We start from the raw sequence: 25,929 nt of genomic DNA, 5'->3' as shown, positions 1-25,929 counted from the left end.
CTTCTGCAGACCCTGCTAATGGTTGTAGGCAAGCTGGTTGCAGAATGTAAGGTCAAGAAACTAAAAATAACACCACTTGCTTGTGACATACTTGTGTCTTCCAATCTTTGTACTTGTCCTTGTTACTGCCTCGCCATAGACACACACAGAGAAACATATTTATATTTTGAAGAGGTAATGGTCTGTGGAATAGACTAAAGTAAATCAGCTGTGACTTTTCTATGAGCTAATGAAACAGTTCCTAAGAGACCAGAGAATTACAAAATGAGCAGGTTTTTAGGGATGTCATGGCTGAGTTAGAATAAAACCTCTTCAGTGGGAAAAAGCTGAAGAGTCACTGTTCTTTGACTCTAAAAGGCAAGACAAGCTTCAGTCTTGATTTAGACCACAAGAAAAATTTGCCCTGACATTATGAAGGTCTCAGAAGTGAAGATGTGTCTTGCTTCCTGAAGGTGGGTTGTGTTTTTGTAGATGCTATCTTTCTTCTTCTTCTGCCAGCCTCTCGGGGGGGCAGCCACAGCAGCAACCTGTCCCAGCAGAGCTAGAGTCACGTGTAGCTTCTTGCTGAGTAAAACTGCACTGTGGACTTAAACTGAAAATAACCCCGCTCCCAAAACTGAACAAAACCAAACAAAATCCACCAAAAAAATCACTCTAGCAGCTCTAGCAGAAGGCATCGTCATTCTTAGTTCAGTCTTCCATTTAGTTTGAAACTTTTAGCAAATTACTTAACTGGTCTGTGCTTTAGTTTCCTCACTGTAAAATGAGGAGGAAAGGAGTAATAAACTTTATCTTTAGTGCAGGCATGTTTAGTAATCTAATTCATGTTTGTGAAGTGTTCCATGATAATTCAATTTTAATAAAATAATATTCCTCCATTATATAACGAACCTCTGCAGGAATTTACGACAAACCTGCTGCTGTAGAGAGGGAGCTTTATCAGAAGATCTGTTTAAGGCAGTAGATAAGTCTCCTAAAATCTGTTTGGAATCTGATAGTTCAGCGTTTATTTGGCAGCCTGCGTTCCAGATGCTCGCTTAGTAGGAATGAAGAGGCCATGGAGATGGCAATAAAAAATCTTGCCTAATCAGGATGATGAATCTTTGTTATGCTGGAAGATTGTGCTTTCTTTCAGACAAGCTAACCCAAACAAGCAACACTGCCTTCCCCAAAATCTAGGACCACCGTGTGTTTAGGAAGCTCTTATGTTTCCTGTATGTACCCCTGGTTCATATCTGTGATCGGCAGCTGTTGCTTGCCATACATCTGGACTTTGGTTTCTGAACCACAGAAAATAAACTAGTTTTATGTTTTGAAGAGATAATGATCTGTGGAATGGACTAAAGCAAATCAACCATGACTTTCCTATGAACTAATGAAACAACTTCCAAGAGATCAAACAGTTATAGAGAGTGGTTATTTACCAGTCCTCCATAGGAATCTGCCAGCTGCTCTGTTTCTCTTCAGTGAAGAAGAAAGTCAGAATGCCAGTGGCATAAAAGCTGCTGGGCCACGATCCATGCGCAGTGACACGGACAAACAGCAGATGCGTGCAGCAACTGGAGGAGGAGATAAAAGAACCGTCCTTTCAACCGCAGTTGCGTCAGCCAAATCACAACCAGCTGGTTTATTGCATCGGGCATTTGTGCTGATCCACCAGAATGCTCGCGCATGCTCTCCGCTTCGTACACGTGCGCGCACGCATACCGTCGTATCAAAGGCTGGGCTGATTTTTGAGCGTTCTCATCCTGCCTCTGCTTTTAGTTTAGGATGATGTAGACCTGAGGTGCCTGGGGGAGGACTGAAACTGTGGGAGGAATGAGAGAAACTGTGACTCAGGAAATTCAGTTCTTCCCTTAGCCCCAGCATGCAGCGATGAATGTGCAGACTATTATCCCTGCATTACTGAAACCTGTTTCCCTTGATTGTCTTTTTTGGGCACTGGAGAGGCCTGTGTGTCCTCTTGTCTGCTTTTTTCCTCACTCAGAGCAATTTGTATTTCTAGAGGGATAGTTCAGAAACAGTCCTTATATGTAGTTCACTGAACTCCAAGGCCGAATGCCCATGCGGGGACAACCTCATCCTCAGTCAAAGATAAATGTCAGCTGGATGGCAATGCTGAGTTTTCCAGAGCTTGGGATTGTAGCCCGTGTGCCATTAGAGTTTGGACTGCTAAGAGAGGTCCTAGAAGCATCAAGGAAATGCCTGGTTTATGACTAATAAAATCTAATGGAGCCACGTGAATATCCAGTGGTAAGCAAAAAAATCATTCAGTCAGTGCTGGTTTGGACAAAAGCAAGCAATTTGCTATTCTGCAGCCACAATTAAAACCATAAAATTTACTAGATACTGCCAGTTTCTAATCTTTGTCATGGCAAAACTGCTTAAAAAAAGACTAGAATATAACACTGAAATATGTCTATAACATAGCTATATATACTTGGACAGCAGTTCTGTACATACTGCAAGGTTTCCCTATCGCTCTGTATGGCTCTCCTGATGATTTGTATATAAAGCTCTAGCCAGAAGGAAATGGAGCAATATTTATCTGTCTTCATTTAATCCTGTAAGATGCATCTTGGTAGTGGGGGATACAAATCTCTTATGACTCAGTGTGTGAATGTTGCAGAATTGGATGAGGCTGGGTGCTCTTGCCCTTTCTGTTTCAGAGCTGTGGGAGACTCATCTAAGAGATGAAAGTGCATCAGATTCCATTATTTCAGTGTCTATGGGACAGTATAATGCATGACTACTCTGGGACCATGGCTGTGTCTGACTTCTATTCATCATTGTAATTAAACCCAGATACAGAGTTTGTTCTGTGCACTGCACATTAATCACAGCATTTTATTAACATGGTTCTTGAAATCTGTAATTCAGACATAGTATAATTTTGCAGTATAGATTAAGACCAGTATTTATTTTGCCTGAATAAATACATTTTATTTAAAGTTCAGAAAGAGAAGTGATTGCTCTCAGGTTTTGAGCAAACAGGTGCAAGCATTGCTCGACTACAGACGTACCAAACTGCTAAACTGGTTTGGTCTGTACTGTTGCTTAACAGAAAGCAGTTAACCACTGTTTTCGGTGGAAACTATATAAAAGGCTCAGATCAGCAAACTAATGCTCTAAATTCAGGTTTAGTTAAGAGACTGAAATTAACATTTTAACACCTGTAGACTTTATTTTATGTTCTATAATAGTACTCGCTTAATTGCCATTGCCCGTTTTTGATGTTTTGGGATTTCTCTTGGTTGATTTCTATTTAGGTATTTTGATTTGTATTGCAGTTGCATCTGTATATCTTCAATTTAGCTGATGAAATGTGACTAAGTCATTGCTTTAGTGTCTGCTTCACAGAATTCTGTAATGTTGTATCTATATATTTGGAGACCTTGAGGCAGTTGCGGATTGTCCAGTGGAGAATGGCATCCTTGAAAGCATATTGCCCTTCTTGGAAGGAAACAATATAACTTTTAAAATTCAAGCAAAAATACTTAATTTAAATTAATTGTTAATTCTTTTCTAGGTTAGTGCTTTTTCACCTCTTAGTTCCTGGGTCTCTGAGGCTCTATGGGCTGGTTTTTTTACAGTGCTCACAAGAGCTAATAAAATCCCATCTGTAGTCACTAAACTGAGAATACAGATCCACACCTCTACTTGACAATGTTTGGGGATCTGCAAATCGGAAACTAGTAAGAAGCACTGCATAGGTAGCCTTACTCTAAGGTCTGTCCTGAGCCAGGAAAACTCCTCCGCCTGCCCTGATAGAGGCACACTGCTTTAGCTAATGGCATCCATGTGGTGCTGCAGTGGCTGTGATGGCCAGGAACCCCCCAGCAGCTGGATTGGGTTAGATGATGGCTTTTGGCCCCAGCCTGAGAGAGATGCTCGGTTGCTGTCCCACCCCACCCTTGACTGGAAGTGGTAGTGTGGTATTTAATCCATCGAAGTTGATTCATACGGTAACTTGCCTGGAGCTCTGCTGGGTTGTATATAATCCTTCCACCTAGTCATCTCTGTAAGAACCAAAAATGAGGTGCAAGGAGGGGTTTTACATTATGTCTGAATTTGGACAAACTCTTTGGGATTTCTAATTGAAGTTGTATTTATTTTACTGTGTGGCTAAACTACTGGAAGTAAGTTTACCAAAGAATGCCCATTCCTTTTGTAAATATAGCAGGTTTCTTGATTTACAGTAGATGGAGTCAGGTATTCAGACACAATGCTTAATGACTAATTATTGTGTTTTTAAAAATCCTTCAGGAAAGAAAAAATACTATCGACACAAAATTCCATGCTCCAAGTAATCTTTGTTTTCTTCTGTAAGCTGTATTCTTGTTCAATGAGTAACCTGTTTTTATTACCTCCCAGAAGCAGCAAGATGACCTAGATCTAGAGCTTCCTGGGGAGAAGTTCACTTCACCCTATATATATCTTCTCCTGAAGTGTCTTTATGTAGCTGTCGCCTACTCTGAGCTGATAAACTGAGGAGAAAAGAGATATAGTTTTAGGCTGAGGTAGGAAAGGAGGGTGTTTTATCCTTCCTCTTTTTTTGGGGTCTAGTAAATAACATCTTATGCACATGCCACTATCTGGATTCCAGCATGGCGAAGGCCGGACTTCCAAACTCCCAGCTGCAACATACAGAACTTCACGTCTCTGTGTCTCCTCAGTGTGCTGCGGCTGAATAATGACCAATTACCTCTTGGTTAATGAGTGGATTGGATCATGCCTTCGTCCTGGCAGGAGTTGCTGCAGTGGACTCTGAACATGATATCCTGGGGTCAATGTGTTCCTCGCTCTGGTCGGATCACACAGTTGGAGATTCCTCCAAGCAGCACTGCTGGCGTGGTGGTATTTTTATTGGAAAGCAAGAACTGGGAAAATGGTAGTAACAACTACGTAACAGATGCTACCAAACAGGCTGTTTGTTGGTGCTGAGGGATCAGACAAATGTTTCCACCTCAGGGTAACGAGTCAAATGGTGAAGAGTACTGTAGGCTGAGAGAAATTTGTCCATCCCTTTGTCAGCGTAAAGCATTTTTTTAAATATAGGGGAGTTTATCTGAGGCAGTGTGTCAGCAACTTGAGCTCTTTGGGCTTCTGCAGCCTTTCTGGGGAGAGAAGGGTACTTTCTGTGTCCCTAAAGAAAGTGCCGCTGCCTGACGACACCACACTGGGGACAGGTGCCAATGAAACCCATTGATGGTCCTGTGTTGGGTTGTGTATCTCTCCGGCATGTGGGGAAACTAGCATCTGCGTTTGTTTTACTTGATCTGAGGCAGGATGGTGCCCCAGCACTTAGAAATAATGGCTTTGACTGACACGACTCGGGAGTGAATGCAGCTGAGGCCAAAGGAGAGGCTTGGAAGCTCTCTCTGTGTTCAGTGGACCATGAGCTGAAACGTGGCGTGCCCTGTGATCGGTGTTGCGTGCGTCCATGTTTCTGGCACAAGGAGGTCTGATCTAACCATCCGCTGCTGCCAAAAGGGATTGCTTCGCTTCTTCCCTCCCGTTTTCCGCTTGCAGCCATGTGCTCCGCAGTTGCTTTGTGGTGGCTTTGGTGCTTATCTGATCCCTCGGTGAGTCAGCTCATGCCCATCAAGTGTCTGAAATGGGTTCTCAGGCTCTTATTTTCATCCTGTCAGATTAGTGAACCAAACTGACTTCCTGGTGGAGATTGGATTTATCTGCACTCTTTGCCATCTATATATCGCATTTTTACTTTGTGACATCTCTGGAAGGGTCTAGAGGTGTCAGGTATTAGATGTGTGCTATTACCACCAAGTATTCCAGGAGTTTTGGCTTCTCCATGTCGCAGCTAAGGATATACTCAGACTTAACTGCATACCAGAGCATGCACTGAATGAGTATTTGACACTGGTTTGGGTGTGAGTGCGTTTGGGAATGGTCTGTACATGAAATGCAGTCGAAAGGTGCCGTTTCTAACTTCAGTAGGGCGGTGATTTCTGTTGGAGGAATTTTGCTGCTTCAGGACAAATCTCTGGTGTAGACAAAGTCTTAAGTCTGTTTTTCTTAAATGTGATCTTTCTGGTTTAAAATAAAAAACAAACCAACAAAACATAATAAAAGAACAGAAATCTGTGTACCACAACCACCATTAAAGATGCTTGGATGCTTTTCCTCGCTATTTTCTTTTTTAAAGAAGCTTCATTAATGTTACCTAACAGTTCATGAGTGTATTTGGTAAGTACAGGAATGGGTGAAGACTTTCACAGCCTGTTCATGTTGCACAGCAGACTGTGATATCCCTTGGGACACAACTGACTACAGTAACATCATTCATCTGCATTGTGGGGTGCTGCTCTGCCTCTTGCCTCACACAAGCCTTCCAGTTATGAGTCTGTGGATGGTTTCCAAAGTCTGAACATAACTTGGCAAGCTTTGTCACTGCTGTTAGGAGTTTGATTACCTTTGTGCGTATGTATGTGAGGACTGCCAGTGTATGTGGCTTTGAATAAAACAACCTCCCTGTTGTCTAAAATGTTTCAAATTAAGACATTATATAAGTATGCAAGAGCAGAAGCCAAGCTGGCCACCTCAATTTGGCCATCCTGTTTTATATGTTGTGACTCCTTATTCTAGTCTGGTGTCCCTTAGGAGAGGCCACTAGTTTCCCATTGAAGCCAGTCTTACTTAAAGCAAATTGAGGGACAAAAACTTGTTCCAACAAATAAACTTGAGAAGCAAATCTTGCCACTTCTTCACGTGTCTGCTTATGCAGCACTACCCGCTCTTGTAATTTCTGTGGTAATGCCGTGGTCTTACATAGCTCGAACCCCCTTGCTCGGTACCTTGCTGTTTAGTTTTCTGAATTCAAAACCAGTAATGCTGAACATGAACAGTAAATACCATCTTTACAGCTTTTTTTTTGGATCTCATGAGCCAAGTTGGGTCAGGCTTAAGGATCTCATGAGCCAAGTTGGGTCAGGCTTAATTTTTGGCTTGGTTACGTACAAAAAAAAGCCCCAAAGCCACAGGAGATGGGGCTGCTGGGGCAGTGAGGGACACCCTTCCTTGTCAGTCACCAGTAAGCAAACGACCCAGCACATTGTTGGGACTGTGGGGGCCTGGAAAGCTGGAGAAATCGTTTTCTGAAAGACTGCTTGCTGCCACTAATGTTTCCTTGGTTTATTTCACAAAATACGCTGGCCAGGTTTCAGTTTGAATACAGTAAAGCGTTTCAGCTGGACAGAATGTAACTATGTAAATTAGACCAATAGCTGTTGCCTTTTCTCCCTTAAAAAGACTGAAGTAGCACATCAAACTGAAGAAAGATAGGTATTTTTTTTAAACCCTAGATGCAGACTGGTTACTGTGTTCCAGCGATGAAGTGCCTATATATCAACATAGAGCGCATTAATCCCACGTATACTTGTTCCTTGATGACCTTAGGTTTTGCTTGCCACAGGCCAAATCCTCGCCAGTGGTGCAGCTGCCCGGTGCTACTCAAGCAACACAAGTGGGTTTGTAAAGCTGGAGATTTCAGAATGTGCTAAAACTTCCAGCTAGCATGCGGTCAGCAGAATAAGCTTTATAAAGGTCTTTTTCTCAGCTCTGCCTTCACTCCTGCTCCTACCTCTAGATTGTGCTGTAGGAAATGGGGTTGGCCAAGAACTTTTGTGCTTACACCATAGGTGTTTTCACCAGTGGGCTATTAAAACCCAGCAGAGATCAAACCAGAATTGCTAACGGAAAATGATTTTGTCCAAAAATTTCTCACCTTTAAAGCTTTTTGTTTTGTTAGTGTCTTAAGCTCCCAGATGGACATGACTGTGTCTGCAGACATTTATAATAGCCTCAACAAAATGAGGCTCAGATTTAATGAGTGTTATCTTCTGTATTTTATTTAAATTAGCTTTGAGTTAAATATGACAAGCATTATTGGTAGTTGTTACACTGCATCATAGATTATATTAATTCAGATAACAGCCCTGTTCAGTACAGTGCTGGAAATTGCATGTTAACAGGTGTGTGAATTGGTCTGTTTCCTGGTGTCTGTGAATAGGGGTATATATGGATAGTTATGCATATGCTCAATGAAGTTATTTTCTGCAGATAATGTATGATTTTTGCAAGATGCTGGTCAAACTTTGCCCTTACTACTCCTACAGGCAGCCTCTTTTGATCAGCCGAGAACTAAGGCTCAAGAAGCTATTTCACAATTCTAGATTTTTTTATGGCAAACTTGCATCTGTTATTCTTGTACCGAACAGAACTTTAATTGTTTTTCTGGTTTACTTTTCTGATTTATTTAGAGATCAGTCCTATATCCCTTTCAGCCTTTGTTTTTCTAGGCTAATGCTTCTATTTTTATTTTGTTTGTTAGTGGATATGATATTCAAGCAACTTGGTTTTCCTGAAAAACAAAATCTGTCTCATCCATAGTGAGTGAAACCAAACAACCGCCCACAACGCCCCACTCCCCTCACCCCCCCCCCCAAATGCAAAAAAGATTAAAGCAGGGCATATTTTAAGTGATTGAGGGGTGACTGACTGACTGCTCAGCATCTTGCAGTGAATTTTGTCGTGGTGACTGATAATGGAAGTCACAGACAAGATTTACTTTAAATGTGCAGAACATGCAGCTCAGAAGTCCAAGGAAAAAGCACCCTTTCATGCACTGCTAGCCATTAGCCTCATTGGGGTAAACCATTCCAGAACATGCTGAAAACCTCACCAGGAACACAGTGTTACATGAAGTGATAAAAAAAGATCAGGACCAAGCCTGTAAGTTATTCCAAGGCTAATTTCTGTACAAAACTTCAGCAGAGCAAAGAAATTTTCTTTAACCTGATCTGCCAGTCTGAAATTGCTCTGTAGGGTACTTGCTGTATGGCTTTCAGCAGATTTCATTTGATGAACATCGGACTCATTTTTTCCAAAGTTCATGGAGAAAGCCATGCCCAGCCCTTTTCTGCCCCCAAGGAAGCATCTAGAGCTGCTTATCTCCCAAAACGATCGGTTTATTTCTGCTTCTACTGTCTGATTCAAAACAACAAATGAAAGAACAAAAAATTGTTTGCTTTGGTAATTTCTATTCATGTCTTTATTGCAGTAGAGATCCGCCTATAGGAAAGGAGGTATCCCAAATAAAGACAGGAATTCAGACTCATCTTGTTACCTTGCCTATTTGTTTCAGAGATTACTCAGCAAATCTTTTAGTGTCCCCAGGGAAGAACCTTCCCTGACTTCACTTAACTGCGGCAGTGCATAGGGAGACAAAGTAAGTTTAGTTCTGTAGGTCCTCGGACTTGGATGAGGAGCACTAAATGCCATCTGCTTCCTAGGCTACTCTGCTGCACCCGCTGCCTCTCAGAGATGCATGAGAGGTCCATACGGTGAGCTAAAAAGATAACTAAAATATTTCTGTAGTAATTGAGTTATGATATTTCTGCTTATGGAGTTAAAATCCAAGCAAGAAGCTTCTTTTTCTCTTCTCTTCGAGCTTATCTAGCTATTACAGTTATCTCTGTAGTTACACCCTAATGAATCCAAGCTAACAAGGTGTATTCTACACTAAATGTCATAAATTTAAACAAAAAAACCTCCAAGGGTTTTCTTGGTAGCTGTTTTGCTGTGGCTGTGTGTATTTTTTTTTATATGGTAACATACCGAATACCTCCAGACTTACTGCCTCAGAGCTCAGTGTTACTCCATTCAGGTATTTTGTCACGACCGCAGTTTGTCTGTGTGTGTATAAACTGGCAAAACTTACTTTAGTGATTGTGTGGGTTGTAGCAGGACATGGTTATTCCACCCTGAACATTAATGCAGGAGAACATGATAAGTATAAATACTTCTTTATATCTTCATAAAGCCTGAAAGAGTGTCAGTAGCATAATGTTAATGACATTAGCATTTCATTTCTGACTGAGAGGCATCGAAAGTAGTACGTACCTCACCTATGGTAGAGTTATGCAGGGCCTGAGTGGTTTCCTTGTACCCATGTGTCTAAGTCGGATATTTGAAAGTTACAGGCAATGTTCTTGGGAAACTAGCGCTTTTAAATTCTTATAGATGGCCTGTTTATTTCCATGTGATCTTCTCAACTCCAGCCCTAAAACTGCACCCTGTCTATCACTGTGTTAGGTGTTCAGGATTTCTGGTGTACTTCACACAGCATGAAAGATCCCTCGTTGTGTATGGATGAGCTAAGGCTGGAGATCTCCAGGCTTCACAGCTGCTCTCATACGGGTGTGTTGGGGTGAAATGAGGCTTTGTCTTCCAATCCGTCAGTCCATATTTGGAAAAATGACCTCTCTGTTTTCATGTCCCTCCTCTCAAACAGTTTTCTGTTCTTCTGAGATTTTGTAGCAGCCTGAGCCATAATTCAGGCAAGTACTTAAGTAGGCGCTCAAGTGCCACGTCCCTGGTAGTGTTTGAAATCCTTAATAAGTGTGGTACTGGGGTAGTAGTGGGGACATTTGTAGATCTTACAGATAATTGTAGTGAGCAGGATGAATCTGTTGTGGAAACCTCAAGTTTTCCTTCAGAAAGCCTGTTTCAGTGTAAATGAAGCTCTTGGTACCTTCCATGAGAGCGGGCATAAGCAGGGGAATGGCCTGACAAAATAGGGGTTTTTCTTCATCCCACTGGGGCTGGACAAGGTGAGATGGGAGCTGTGGCGGCTGCAGAGGCTGGGCTGGGCTCTGTGCTCCCCATCTCCCCTCCTCGCCTTTGCAGAGCCTTGGACCTGCTTCAGTTCCCCCTTCAAACCACCTACTCTGAAAGCACCTGCGCTGAAACGAACATAAGTATTTTTGGTGTAAAACCAGCACAGGCAAGATCCAAAGAAGAGTATTTAAAGAGAAAATTAGCATAGACTGAAAATGCTGATTAGACAGGTGGTTGATTATACAGTTAGTGAGGGACTCATTTGTTAAGCCGAATGTTTGCGGCTCGTCCTGGTTGCACCAGCAACTGGCTGTATGTTTCATACATAGCAGTGAAATGAATGTGTGTTTTCTGGTGGCAGATTAAAGAAATGACCAGATGCTTGTTGAACTGTCTCTATGCATTTAAAACTTTAAAATAAGTAGGAAAAACATGTTCTGGAAATATTTCGCTTGTATAACCAACTCCTGAGAGAGCTATTTATGATTTTTCTACCTGTTCTTGGCACAGGCCTTTTTTCTGTTAAAAGAGGTTTGACAGTTGCATGAGATCACACTTGGATTTGTGCCCTGCGAGCTAAAAATGCAGAGTCACTGCTTGTGAGGACAAGACTTTGCTGGAAAAAATAGAAACACTGCCCTTGCGTTCACTGCTAATACTGCATCGAAAAGTGGAGCTTCATCAAGCTTTAGTGTGCCTTAATATTCATACAGTCGTTCCTTGCTTTTAGATAGAGCACAGCTTTAAAAAACCCCAAAAAATGAACAGATTTAGTAGTAATCGTTTAATGCCTGAGACATTCCTTTAAGATTAATAAATGACTGGCTGAGATGAGCCGATAGCCTGAATCAATGTCTCTGGCTGTTTACAGCTGCTGCTCATTAACTCATAGTTGAAATAATTAGTGTTATTATCAAATGAGTCTAAACAAATAGCTGAATCGCATTTTTTGTGTGTGTTCGTTCTCACCGAAGTGGGAGATGGCAGCGAGTGTGTGCCTGGGAGGGGTGACCGTGTCCCCCCGAGGCAGCACCCGGGGCTGCACCGAAATCTCTTGCATGCAGCCCAGCAGTTCAGGGTGCTGTTGGTACCCCCCGATTCAAACCCCATTTCCAGCTTCAGAATGTGGAAGAGATCACAGAGGTGTCCCCATCGGTTGCCCAGGATCTGGTGGAAGGGAGGAGCTGTTGGCGGGGTGGACGGTGGGGTTGTCCTCGCCGAGCTGGCCCACCGCCGCCGCCGTTCCTGCACACAGAGACTCGTACTGCGTTTGAGGTGCCCTAATGTATGTCAGGTGTATGTGAGGCTTCATCTGTCTGTGGCTTTCTAAGCAGGCTAATGCAGAAACATGCTTAAAAACAGGCTGTGGTTAAGCTGTTACAAAATGCAGCATTGATTATATCCTTTAATTGGCCTCAGGAGGCCTCCTGGCTGCCTCTGCACAGTCCAGTCCCCTGCTGCACTGCCTAGGCTGAGGCTTCAAGTCACATACCTGGATCTTAGGGGCATCCACTCTGTGTTAGAAATTCAGACGCCGTTAAGAAAATAAAAAGGCCTGTGGATCTGAGTGTACCGTCAAACTGCCAAGGTGTGGCAGCTTCCTGCTTGAGCAAGCATTTGTAATTGAGGATGGCTTTGTTAAAAAGGCAATTAAAATATTTCAAATTGAGTACAAAGTTATCATTAAGTGAAGTATAACACAGATTTCCTGAGTTCTGAAACAAACCCTGCTGTCACGAGCTGCTTCGCTGACACGGTCTCAAGGCCGGTGCCCCACGCCAGCAGGCTCTCTGCTTCAGGTTTTCTTGCTCTGTGGTTACGCAGACGCAGCTCGTCACCAGCCCCATCTGCTTTTTTAAGCTCTTCTGCAATAGGATGTGGACTGTTACCACTTTTCTCCCCCAAGTCGTTTATCCTTAGTAGAGCAATCTGTTTTCTCTCCTTTCTCTATGGTTTGGCAGAGGTTTGCGCTGTGTGAGAGTCCCGCTCTCCTGAGTCCCTGTTTGCTGTGAGGCCTAATAGAAAATTCTTCATCAGGTTTCTGCTTGGCTTACCTTGCTGGGGGGAGCCCGTTGCTAGCCCACCTTCCTGGGCTAGCGCAGCTTGGCTGCGGTGCTCTGCCTCATCAGCCATTCTTTACCTGCTCCCTGGTCAAGCAGAAGGTCCTTGTCAAGGTTGGCAGAAGCCTTCTCCTGTGTTGCCTCTTCTGTGTATTTTTGGCTAGGTAACAGACTGCAACTCTATAAAAAGAACTACTATGTTCTCTTTCAGACTTCTTTTTTGGTGCTTGCTTACAACTGGGTGGCTACAGAAAAGTATTTTGTGTCTTCGTGTAGGATAGTACATCGGGGTAGATGATCTGAGATAGCTGCTGTTGATCTGCCTGTTTGTTCTCATTATCTGTCTTACCTCTTACCTGAAGCTAAACTGACACCTCCCAGAAGACCGTACATGGGGGTGATGTTCCAGCTCGGGCTCTTGACTCTATTTAAGTCCTGTTTTAGGAACTTGATGTATGAGGACTTGCATTCGATGTGATGGTTTTGGATGCGTGGTGAAACTTGCTTTAGGCAAGGCTGTTAAACTGCATTGTGGATAGCCCTCTTTGCTCAAGGAGGATGCCTGCTGTGTTGTTGGACGATAACGCCAAGATAACACCATACGCTGAGCCTAGAGATGAGATCATTTGTCACTTGATTTCACTGATCCTTTGATATCCTATTCACTGTATACTTTTTCTAAAATACATTCCTAGTTATGCATAATATTTCTCTGCTATATGTTACTGTGTTGTTATTAGTTCAAACTAGCACATTTTAACATACATATACATACGTCTTCTATTTACACACGGAAGTACAGCCTGTATTTATACTTCAGCATTCCTCCCCTGATGGATTGCTCATGCCTTCAGCTTATGTGCATTTTCGTGTTTACTCCCAGTTTTGGCCCTTTGTCCCCAGCCTTTCCTCTTGGCTAATTAGGGTTGATTTCTGTAATTTTCCTACCTCTTGTTCTTGTACTCAGAAGGGCTGTGTTGTTCTTAGAATTGCTTTCAAGCTGACCTAATTCTTGCCAAAAGGTATGTTTTAGCACTCTTGCTATTTTTCAAGTGTTTGGAGTCAGGATTTCACAATTGGCTTAAGTCCCAAAAGGGACACTCCTCCCATTTTCCTCTTGGATGCCCGTTCCCAACTTTTTCAGTGGCTACAGCGATCACAGAGTCAACGGCAATGGCTTGTTTGCTTTTCATGAGGTGAAGAGTCAGTCGGATCAGTGTCCTCACAGCCAGCGACTAGAGCTAGTGCAGGGGAAGTGGCAGGACCCGTGGTTCAGAGGCAGCACTGCTTTAGACCAGCTGGAGTCAGCTGCACCCCAATCCCCAAATTCCCTGAAATGGCACCAGGAGATAAACAGGGGCTGCTCATGCTTAGCTCAGCTGCACCAGGTCTGTGGGCTCAGTAGGCACTTCAGGGCATAACGTGCACCATTACTTACTCTTAGTGTGTTACGTTGCCCACCCGATATATATATGTATATGCCTATTCTCTTCATCGGGTGCCTGCCTGTCCAGTAATCCGTATCAGGCCCTTCCTGTAATGGACTTGCACGGACTGGTCCGAGTGATGCAATGCTTTGGGGGTTACAGGATGGTAGATTTGGGCCAAGCTCATGTGTCAGGAGGCAGAAGTGCATGTGACCTAAGCTTTTTTGTCTGCTGTACTCTGAGGTGAGTCAAAGCCTCCGAGTGAGTGGTTTGGGTGGGTGCGCATGGGGGACGGTGTCCAGGACAAATCACACGTGTCTGAGATCACCGGACGAGCAGGGCAGGTTGTGAGCGAGCCGGTTTGCTGCGCTGAATACGGCACCTGGCACGGTGAGAGTCCGAGCTGCCTGCAGACTTTATATGTTACCCCGGATGATCAATACGAGCATTTTTAGCTGTCATCCCTTTGATTTATACTATAAACAAGTTGCACTGATTGATGTTTACCCTTTCCAGAAAGTAAATATGCGTCTGAAAGAAGTGTGAACAATTCTCCTATTTTGGTGTGGACTGCTAGTGTTCTGCCATAGCTCCGGAGTGCTTCCCCCATCTCTCGTGCTTGAATGCAGCCTCCGAAAAACATGTTAACTGGATTCATTTGTTTGGGGTGTTCTTTTTTATTTTTGCTTCCTGCTAGCCAGCAGTTTCACAGCAGTAAGTGAATGGGACACAGCAGGTTCACTCTGTACCTTTCAGCAGAAGGAGACAGTCTGAGATATATTTGTTTTCAGCGTCTTCCACTACAGGACCATTTTCTTTTTCCCAAAACTTCAGGTTTTTATTTGTTGTTAAAGCTGCTCCTCATTTCTCCAGCAGCCGTCTTGCTTGAACCATAAGTGCTGTGTTTAACATAGCCATAGCACTATAATAAGCGTCTGTGTTTGCCAGGCATAAGAAGGGTTTTTGCAAAGATAACCGCTTGGTGTAAGTAGGAGAGAATATGTACCAATAATGCAGATGTTGTGGTTTGCTTATGGGGTAGGATGATCCACATACACGTGCTGTTCTTCTGCCACCAGCTGCAGAAATGACTACTGGTCCATTCTGCTAGATTTTCTCCTTACCCAGCTGCTTTGCTTTGTAGTCCTTGGGGTGTACAAGTCTCAGGAGGCTACATTTTGTGCCTGAGTGTCCTTAATTTAATGTTTAGGGGCAACTGTTCTTTCCTGGCTTTGCTAACTGCAGCAACTTGACAGAAAAGCATGAATTTTTGTAAATTGTTTAAGGATCTTTTCCCTCCCTGTATATATAAAAAAAAACCTATTAAAATAAACATGCTAGGAGCTGTAATAAGAGGACTTTGTTACCTCTCAGAAGTTGTGGCCTGATGCTGTAAGTGGAGCTGTCAGTGGGGCTGTCTGGAGAGATGGAGTCAGTTCTCTGGTGAGCATTTTGATGGTCTGGGATACACTGGTGTATGTTACCCACTTTCCTGAAGAAATTCACACCCTGATGTTTGGGATCACTGGAGAAAGGAACAAGGACAGCTAAAACCAACACGAAGCTGGTGAACAAGAATTCAGTTAGTCGAACCGTACCCAAGGATACGGCCCTGGAGTCAAGAGAAACTTGCTGTGCAGCCTGGGAATGTAAAAACTGTCTGGTTGTGTCAGGAGATTGTGCTTCCAGGGATCAATTACTGCTTTTTAATTACTGCTTTTCCCCTACAACTCCTAATCTCTTGTATTTAGGTTTGCATTGATCGTTAATCAAATTTCAGAGCAGGTGACTCTACAGAGCAGCAGGTTATTTCCATCTGCCGGGTAAGGCTGGGTTTGCACTGGCCAAGCTGAAAAGGGCACTGTCACCTATTTTATCTTGGCAGTAGGTAGCTTTTTTGGTTTTGTGTGACAGCACAGGTAAGAAGCTTGAAAACGAAATCCCTTTCTCTAATAGCCCTTGTCACTGTCTAGGAAAGCAGCAGGCAGGAGGCATCTAGTTTGTACCTCCTCTCTCTGCCCCAGCCCTATTTTTGGTATAGCAAAGCTGAGCTCAGGGGACAGGTAATATTTTAAGAGTCAGCAGCCAGGACTCACTTTCATGGTTGCTTATCTTTTCCAACTAACTCTTCAGGTATATTTATTTCTTAGTAATTTCAATGGAATAATTGTGGAAAAATGCAAAGGACAATTTTACAGTTTCAGTAATAGCTTAGATGAGGCTGCGCCATCACTGCGGAACCACTGTGGCTTTCACCAAAAACACCTCCCTCTGAAATGATGTATGACTCAAACCGGGTGTTGCTTCTTAATTGGTGTTAGCAGCTGGAGAAACACTGTGCAGATCCTGCAGGTTCCTCTCCTCTGTTGCAGACCATTTCCTTAGTCTGTTTTTATATTAATTACTGACCATATCTACAATGTCTAATTCGTACAACACCAGAAATCTTATTAATCTTCCTTTAGGAGCGCCCTGGTGGGAAGCATGTACAAACCTGCACGCGCATCCCAGGTGCAGGGAGGGCCCTTGCTGGGGTTCGGAGTGTTGCTCTCCTACTGGCTATGGACCAGTAAGATCTAGTACACGTGTTTATTTCTGCATGAAAATTCTCTATTTAATATTGAAATGATAATTGTGACACTAATAAAACTTTAAAGGAAAAACTGAGATATGAAATTCCGTACGTCGTGAGTTTGGGTTTTTTGTCCTTCAGTGCTGTCAAACTTACCAAGGAATATATCAAACAAACAAAAGTAAGAGCAGTTTTGTTTGAAAAGATCGTGAACAGTTAAAGTAAGCTCTCTCCAGCAAGCAGTGGTAGCAGAACAATCCCTTAATAAATCTTAAAAATGAAGTATACATTTATTGGGCTTAAAGTTCCAGATGAATCAAATATACATTCAAAATTTAAATTGTGTGATTAGTCTCCTTAGGGAGGAATGTGGGAATCCTGAGTAATGCAAGGACTTGGAACCATATTTTAAAGGTGAGCGTCTAATTAGTAGAGTGGTGCAGTGAATCTGTTTTGAAACATATTATTATTTGTCAGGAGAGAACTTGGATCTTCACACTTCTCACATAAACAAAGGGAATCAGTCTTTGGCATGCTTGAAAATTTGGTAAAGGATCAGTTACAGTTTTGCTTAATACGGTGTTAAGTTAATGCTTAATCTCTTTTCTGACTATATTACGAAGTGAATGGGGTCTGCAAGACAAACCCATGCTTTAGATTCCAGCTTGTGCCAGAACGGCTCCTCTTGTGTGCGTCTGGTCTGCTTGTCCGTCCCAAGTGTCCCCTCCAGATGGGAGAGGTGAGAGGAGGGGATTTTTCTTTCAAAAGAACTTTTTCAGCTATCGGAGTTATTTATACTGACTGGCTACCTGAAAGCAGGAATATAAAGGATTGGGTAACGATTTCATTATATGATGTTTTATAGCAACCGGTATTCAGCTTTATAAATGAACTGTTCTCTTCTGTATGGCAGAAAAAGGTTTTTATAGTTGGCAGGCTGCTCGTAATATTCTAAGGATTATTAAAGTAAGCTGTAGTTGTCGTATAATGCACATTATAATAGCGAGTGGTTCTACATTAATAAGTCTTGGGGGAGGATATTATTTCAGAATGTGTATTCACATACGGATGGAATTTGAGTCTTTTCACCCAGATCAGAATGACATTCACAGAAAAGGCCCCTGGACCATCATCCCAGTGAGTTCCTTATGAGTAATAAAGTAGTGAGAAGAGAAAATTTCATAAACTTCATTGGAGATTTTGCAAAAAAAACCCCAAAAAGGATGTTGGGGTTTTTTTTCCTCACCTCCTGACTTTACATCTGTAAGCTGAAGTTGTTCTTGTCTAGATTAGTTATTTAGGCTTCCTGCTAAGCACCTCACCTTGGAGATGAGAAAACTGGGAGGCAGCAAGGCTGAAAGATGTGTATAGTGACGGTGAGCATTGTAATAGGCAGCAATGTTATGTTGCAAGGCTGTCAGAGCTGCAGAAAGGCCAGGCCACTTTCTGGATCAGTGTTTGAGGGCTGGTGAGCAGTAAAGCGTATGTGGCCCTGATGCAGCTGTATGTGAACCAGTACAGCTGCTTTCAGACAACACGTTTCAAGACAGATATTTGCATATCGAAGGGATTTCAAAAAGCTGTGGGAACGGCTGGGGAAATTCAAATTGAACTGTTATGTTTGCATTAATTAATTAGGCAGCAACCGCAAGGAGTGTAAGTGCTATACCTACTGACGTTAAAAAAAGAAAAAGTAAGAAAGACTTAGGATAAACATAGCTAGGAAGACGTTTGTCTCCTTTGTTGGACTGAATTAACAGATATGCTGTTGATCTAGTGTTAAAATGCAAATAAATATCCCAGAGAGGCACACTGAGAGCATTGCATTAGATGAGGAAGAAAATTCAGAGATGGAAATGGAACAAAGCAGTAAATAGTGGAAAGCAGGTGGCTGTAGACAGGATCTCGGGGACAGCAGTGAAGCTTTAACCTCTGGAACTATTAGACGTTACAAATTATTTATCTCACCTTTGACCTTCCTGAAAGGATAATTTGTGCATGTTGGTGCAATTACTAAAACCAACAAACAAACAAAAGCTCTGATAACATACTGCTGATATGTGGCGCAGAAGGATCTTAAAATAATCTTTATCCAGGGATTAAGAGTTTCTGATCTACCACTGACCTGTTTTCAGAGTATTACAAATGCGTTGCACTTGGCAAAAACAAGATGAAAATGCTGTAAAACAAGAGAAAAGCAGATTTACAGCAGCATAAGTAACCAAGGTAAGTTGCATTGATGAGAAAACTTCTAACAAAAAATCATGCTTGATGAAACCTCCTTTTTCTAGGAGAGAACCCAAAGTGTGCTTGGGAATCTGCATGCAGAAACACAGTGTCTGGGCCTTTTAAGCCATGTGTGAAAATGTTTATTTTCATTAGAAGTGAAAAATGCAGACCTCCAGATACCCTCTATGATTTCCTGCCCCCCCCGCTCTCCAAAGGAGGAGGAGCCAGGGTGAGATGGAGACACAAACTCTGCTGTAGTCCTTGAGTCTAAATTAATGCTGTTATTTAAGGGCTGAATAAACATTAGGAATTAATGACTTTTGTGCACAGAAAGCCAGGGAGACTTGTGCTGACACCATCTACTTTGTGACCAAGAAAAAAGTTGTGTATCTCCAGGACTGCGGCCATCTGAGATGTTTCATCATTACTAAATTCATATGTGAAAAAAATAATTTATTAAAGTAAATTAAGTGCCAGAAAATTATTTTTATTTCATTGCCTGACACCAATATGTGGATTTGATTATTTGTTTTGGCCTTCTTTTAGGTATTTTTGCATGGAGGAATAGAGTTAACGTGAAATTTCATCTTCGTTTGAAACACCCGACATCTTTATCAAATGATAAATAACATGGACTTTGGCTAGAAGTTCAGTATTTCATAATTTTGTCTGCAGAAACATTTTCCGTGGTAGATAAGGGAAAAGTGAGACACCAGAGCAATAAATTCATGCTCATCTTTGGAATAAAATAATAATTACTTGGGTAATACAATCTTTTTTATATTTATACATGTCAGGGAGCCTCCAGCTACAAACATAAGTTGACTGGAGTCTCGAATCCTAACGTCGTTACCCTTGAATATCCACGCTGGAGTGAGCGGGACCTTGCCTTAACGTGGGTTGATAAAAGTAGCCATTATAAACTGTGAAAGATTTGCAGAGGGGTGATAAACCCGCACAGGCGGGGCTGCACTCGCTCCTTACGGGCGTCTTGAAATTATTGTCGGGTGAGCTTAACTTCCAAAAATGCTTCAGAGATTTGATAGCGGAGAAGCCAGAGGATGCAGCTGCCAGCGTGGTGATGCGGCGGTGGCTGCATGCGGGGCCGGCCGGGGTGCGTGCCAGTGGGGCTACTGGGGGCTGAAGGAGCCCAGCTTGACTGATGGTGGTGGTCAGGGTCTAGGTGAGGGAGCACTTCATGTGGTCCACCTCTTACTTTGACGCCTCTGGGGATACCGAATGTCGCTTCAACAAACCGAGTCAGAGAAATCTGGGCTCTCGTATTCTCACGAATAAATAGTTCAAAATATTTTTAGAATCATACAGGTATAAACACACCTTTTCTTTTTATCTGTCGGAGGGGAGAGGACTGGTTTGAAAAGGTCATTGTCGGTGTACCCTACAGTTTGACTCTCCGCAATGTGTGCGGCTGTATTCTTCCATTTTACTGGTATGTTTGTATCCAGTGGACTGCTAGCTCAGTTTGGGCAGGCTTTTAATAGTAATTGGGAGGTGAGATTAAAGTGCCACCAGACAGGGTGTTAAGGAAGTACACCAGATCATGGGTGCTGAGCGGTCACTCTTTTTTATTTACAGTAGTACAATTTATGCATTTTTCACAACAGCTTGGCAGCCACACAATCCCCAATTTTTTATATTCACAAGCATGAAGACTTCATGGTGAAAGACAGCACCGTTTTCACCCAGAGTTACTCATCTGACAAGAGATTTCTTGTCTACTATGTGAAATTGTAGAAGCCCACAGCTGGCAACTATAAATTCCTGCCTTAATGGGTTATGTCAGACATGTAGCGCAGGGTGGTGGCTCTGCGGGGAGGGAACCTGAGACAGGACACCAAAAGGAGGAGTGTTTCCATACAGTGCTGGCGGTCAGGAAAGCATTTGTGTATTTGGCATGGGAAGGGGGCCCCGGGGCGTCCATCAGGCCCCTCTTCTTCAGGTCTCTGCAGGGAGGATGACACCCGTGGGAGAGGGGCACTGCAATAATGCAGAAATGGGTTCCCCAAGTACACAGGCCCTCGGTGGTCGCTCGCAGCGAGCGCCTGTAAAAGACTAGAACAAGGGAATGAGGTTTTGTTCTTGTTTGGCCTATTACAAGCTTAAAAGTTGTGTTACTGTCCAAAAACTTAACCGAACCAGTCAACAGTTGGATAGCGTGACTTATTTCTCATTTCAGAGTTGTCCAAATGTGATAGTTTTAACTCACAACAGATTGTTACTTAACTATAGTTTCCTTTTGCTGTCTAATTTCTGCTGAGATATCAGTTTGGATTGGTTTGCTGTTCATCTGCTATAGGCATTCACTATCAGTTGTCCCTGCTACTTCCAGACATTTTGAGAGTTTCTTGAATCTTTTTTCCTCCTCCTGTTTTTGTCTTTCCTTGTATTTCTGCATTATCACTTGCAGTCATGGTTTTGCCAAGGGGAGCTGTATGAAATACAGTAGCCTCCTCTCCTGCCCTTATTAGCGCCAACCCGTGCCATGCACGTAGTTAGTTATAGTGCTCCTCCTTTTTTCTAAGATGGGAAGGAGGGATATGCTAAGTGTTCTGTACATCTTTGTAACAAATAAGGGAGCTAGCAGTAATGTCTTCTGCTATTGATTTAATAATCTGTCCAAAGAAGTATAGCAAAGCCGGGGGGGGGGGGGGGGGGAGTTACTGATAGTTTGTGGTGTTAAGTTCTTGAAACATAAAACCAGGACTGGGCTCTGCCTCGAGCTGATGTGTTCAGTACAGAGAGAGGGTCTGCAGCATTCAGGAGGGGAAAAAATGCTTTATCTTGTTCGCACTAAAGTTTGCCAAGCCACTTCATGAATACTGTTATATCTGACAGGTCATCCCTAGCTTCAGCTGGTGCTTTTCCCTATTCAGACAGCGATTAGAAAATACTTCAGATAATTTAAACCATTAAAAGGCAGCTGATGTAGAAGAAATCTGTGATTCTGTGAAACACAGTTGAGAGTAGTCAGGAAATTAATCAAATTTACAGAACCGCTGGCATTTTGTCTTTTGAACCTTGTCATAATTCCTGTGAGTTCTGCTAGGAAATCAGAGGGGGAAATCCTAGTGTGGCTAAATTAAGAGAAGACTGTGAATTTTACCCCACAGCTGAATTGCGAGTGGTAGGCACTGTGTTGAAAGAATTGCCCCGTAGACTTGTATTTTTGATTAGCATTTCACATGAGCAAGGACTTCTGCTGCTGGGCATCCCTGGAACTGGCCAGCGAGAAGCTGCGTGCTCCTCGGGCTGCTTTCTCCTGGCCTTCTGGGAGTCCTGTCTGTCTTTCCACTTGCCGTGCTTCCCAGCAGTGAAAGAAGAATCACTTTATCAGGCTTTACAAGTGCGACATTACATGTGTTAAACCCCGTATCGGGACTTTGCCAGGGGTTGGTGTCAGCTGAACACTGCACTAGACCATTGCCAGAGCCGGCCAGAAGGGAACAGGAGAGGGGAACGCAGCTGCATTCCTGCTGCTGGAAATACCTGGAGATGCCCACAGCGGTCCGTGCTCTGTAAGGACGTGCATGTTTCAGAAGGTGGTTGCTGTCACAGGCAGCAAAAGCCCACGTTTTCCCCGCATCACTGAGGAGCGAGTGGGAGTTTGGCAATGGGAGCTTTGTCAGGTGATGCGTGCTGCATCGGCGCTTCCTGCGGTGCAGCTGCATGCCCTCCTGCAGTCTGCTTGTTTTGCAGCAATGTCCTCTGAAACATCAACTTTTGCATTTTTCAAACAGATGAATCAATGCTAGTGTGTCTCCGATGCACCAGGTTTATTTGCAGAACACATCTATAAGTTGAATTTTTTTCTGCTGTTTAAGTACCACCATTAAAATCGACCTATTGCAAGAAATTCTCTCCCTATTAACAGTAGAATTATGGCTACTAGCCAATACTGCCCTAATAGTATTTCCTGTTCAAAATTTGTATTTATGTCCAAAAAAGTGCTTTAAAAGCAAGTAAAATAAGTACCATGTTAATATAAGTGTTAGTGAAAATATCTAATCTAAAGTTTGTTGAAATTCAAAAGAAGCTTCTGAGAACATGGCAGAGGAAGGACTGTGTAATACACGTTGCCTATTTTTTGTTTGGGAAATACGTAAACATACAGAATTTGAAGTCCAGCTTGGGACAACTTGTAAAGTCATATTAATGTATGAGAACAAATGTAAGACTTGGATTACTTACTTAAGCTATTCTTTTTATCGTCCAGGTGACATTTTTTTAAACACACAAGAATTAAATCTACAGTTCTGGATTGGAACTTGTGTGATCTAGAACAGTTCATGTAAATTTTAGTTATTACAGAACCAATAAAACCTTCCTCTCTAGAACTCTTAAGAATAGGCACTGTCCTCATCTTTGCAAACAATTCTTCCTAAATGTAAAAAAATCTACTTTTTGTTGCAAATACTGGGGGGGTTTCCTCAGCCATTACATTGTTCAATTCAGTACCTTAGCAGTTCACCAGGTGGCTGTAGGGTTTATTTGCCTGCTGTCTTGTGGAGTTTGTTGTACATGTATTTCATGTAGGAATGATTCCTGGAGATAGAAAGCTTTTGCAGAGAACAACCACGAGCAGCTCCTTCCTCAGGATACTGGCCTCAATACTTTATCCCATTCTCAATATAATTATAGCCTCAAAATTGCAAAGTAGGAGCGGGAGATTATACAAACATTTGTAGGACTGAGAGGTGGGACTGAGAGAGAAAAAGTTAAATACATTGCCTGTACTGTGCTACAAAATGCGAGGAAAACCTCTGTGTTTCTTTTTTAACTGTAGTATTTTAATTTTAGGAGCAGGTCCCTGTTCCTGTTTATCACCCGACTCCTAGCCAGACTCGGCTAGCAACACAGTTGACAGAAGAGGAACAAATCAGAATAGCGCAGAGGATAGGCCTTATTCAGCATCTACCTAAAGGAGTCTATGATCCTGGAAGAGATGGCTCCGAGAAGAAGATCAGAGAGTAAGTTACAGAAACCAAACTGTGAACTAATATTCTGCCCTGGAAAACCTGATCTTGTCCTCCTGTTTTTGCCTTATTTTCAGGGACTGTAATTTAATGTAGCTTTCAGGAAAAAAAATGACCCTGCAAAAGGCTCTTTCTTTTATCCTCGCTTGTTTTCCTGTTACAGGTGAAACTTACTTTCCCGACCCATGTAATTCATGTCCTTACATGTGTTTTTTCCTCTTTATCCTCTCTTCGTGGGGAAATAATTTCCTGTTACTTCCTCACCTGTATGGCTCCCGTTTACCATTTCTAGTTTTATGCGCTCTGCGGAGCCATGCCCACAGGCGGCTTCCAGCCCTCACTGACATCGTAACCATGGGCACACACATAGACTACAAAGGAAGCACCAAAAAATCTAGTGCCTGGTGGAGCCAGCACTGACAGAGCTAAGAACTCCTCACAATATCAACAAGTACTAAAAGTTTGACTGACTCAAACATACCCAGGAGTATATATTGCACTACTTCTCATTTCTAGTGTGGTAACAGCAGCTTAAATATTTTTATGATTTTTTTTTTCCCCTAGATGTGTCATTTGTATGATGGACTTTGTTTATGGGGACCCTATCCGATTTCTGCCGTGCATGCACATTTACCACCTGGACTGTATAGATGACTGGTTGATGAGATCCTTTACCTGTCCATCCTGCATGGAGCCAGTGGATGCAGCACTGCTTTCATCATATGAGACTAACTGAGCCAGGGTTTCTCCACTGAACCTTTAAGGAGACCATCCACTTTAATGGGTTTGATCCTTTTGTCATTCAGCCCAAAGAGCCGGGAATTAGGAATTAAGATCATGCACAAAGTATACATTTCCTAATAAATAAATAAAAAATATTCCTGAATGGCTGCAAATATTGGAAAAAACATAGTATTTTAGAGACTATAGAAAAGTAGGTTGTTATTTTTAATGTAAAGCCTTGACCCACCATTGTCTTTTAATGTTTGTTCTTACACCCATATATAGGAATTGTGTAAAGTGTTACAGCAACTGTAAGTGTTTAAACTGCGTGTATCCAATTTTATTAGCAGCAAGATAAGAGTATTTTTTTCCTAAATAAAGTAACCAGTTTTGTTCTGATTCTTTTCACAAGTCCTGGCATTTGGGTCAAGGCTTTATTGAAATCTACATTTTATAACACTGGCACAAAGAAATAGTTTTAAGCTTGTTTGCACAGTTCTTTTTTTTTTTTTTTTTTTTTTTTTGTCCATTGGAGATGGAATTCATTGCCTTAGGTCTTTTTAATAGTGTATTGTTATTGTTGGGCTGGCTCTATGCTTGAAAACCAGTTTATTTATAACCTGTTAAAAGTGCTATATTTTGTTTGCAGTTAGGAATATGCAGACTTCAAAGTGATCTCCTAGCTTGTAAGCAAACTGAGATGCATTATCCCTTTTCTACAAGTGATGCAGAATATGAAGATATGAAACAGTCCTACAGTGAAATTACGGTTTCATGGTTTTTATAACTTGCTTTGGTTTTAATGAAACAACAGTCCTTAAACTTTAATATGTCACCTTTAACTTGATCAGGTTAAAAGTGGGCCAGATGGACAATAAATAGTTAAACTACCCTGACTGAAAAAAGAAAAAAATTTGGAACTACTGTAGTGGTAGTGTTGATCATTTACTTATTCTATTTTTTTTTTCTCCCTAAAAATGGTTGTCTTGGATCATAGCAAATGGATACTGCATCTCTCGTTCTTGTAGTTCTTAGGTTATCAGAAGTTAAGAATAAACATACTGTATCTCAGTCTCCTGTATTAAATGTATCTGTTAAGCCCTGCTGGCTGACACATCAGTCCACCAAACAGATATGAAATCAGATATAAGAAAAATATATTTTGTTCTGCACGTAAATGCAAAGTTTATAGAAACACCGACTGTCATACTAGCAGTTGAGGGGGAAAACAGTACTGCTATAGCCAGAATGACACAATTAGCTAATTTCTGTAGCAAACAGTA

General features: G+C 42.2%; 1 protein-coding gene across 1 annotated transcript in view; it reads left to right on the top strand.

Moving 5' to 3' along the window:
- The window catches only part of RNF11 (ring finger protein 11), a 32,855-nt gene extending 7,138 nt beyond the window's left edge, over positions 1 to 25,717 (top strand). The window contains exons 2-3 of the mRNA XM_069788763.1: positions 23,748 to 23,917; positions 24,488 to 25,717. Coding sequence (XP_069644864.1) covers positions 23,748 to 23,917; positions 24,488 to 24,659 — 342 coding nt within the window. The 3' untranslated portion in view covers positions 24,660 to 25,717. The remainder of the gene's footprint in view (positions 1 to 23,747; positions 23,918 to 24,487) is intronic.
- The last annotated feature ends 212 nt before the right edge of the window (positions 25,718 to 25,929 follow it).

Source organism: Haliaeetus albicilla, chromosome 8 (assembly GCF_947461875.1).
Source record: "Haliaeetus albicilla chromosome 8, bHalAlb1.1, whole genome shotgun sequence".
In the NCBI taxonomy this organism is placed as follows: Eukaryota; Metazoa; Chordata; class Aves; order Accipitriformes; family Accipitridae; genus Haliaeetus; species Haliaeetus albicilla.
The sequence above is the reverse complement of the archived record's forward strand: the minus strand, read 5'-3'. Positions and strand labels throughout refer to the sequence as shown.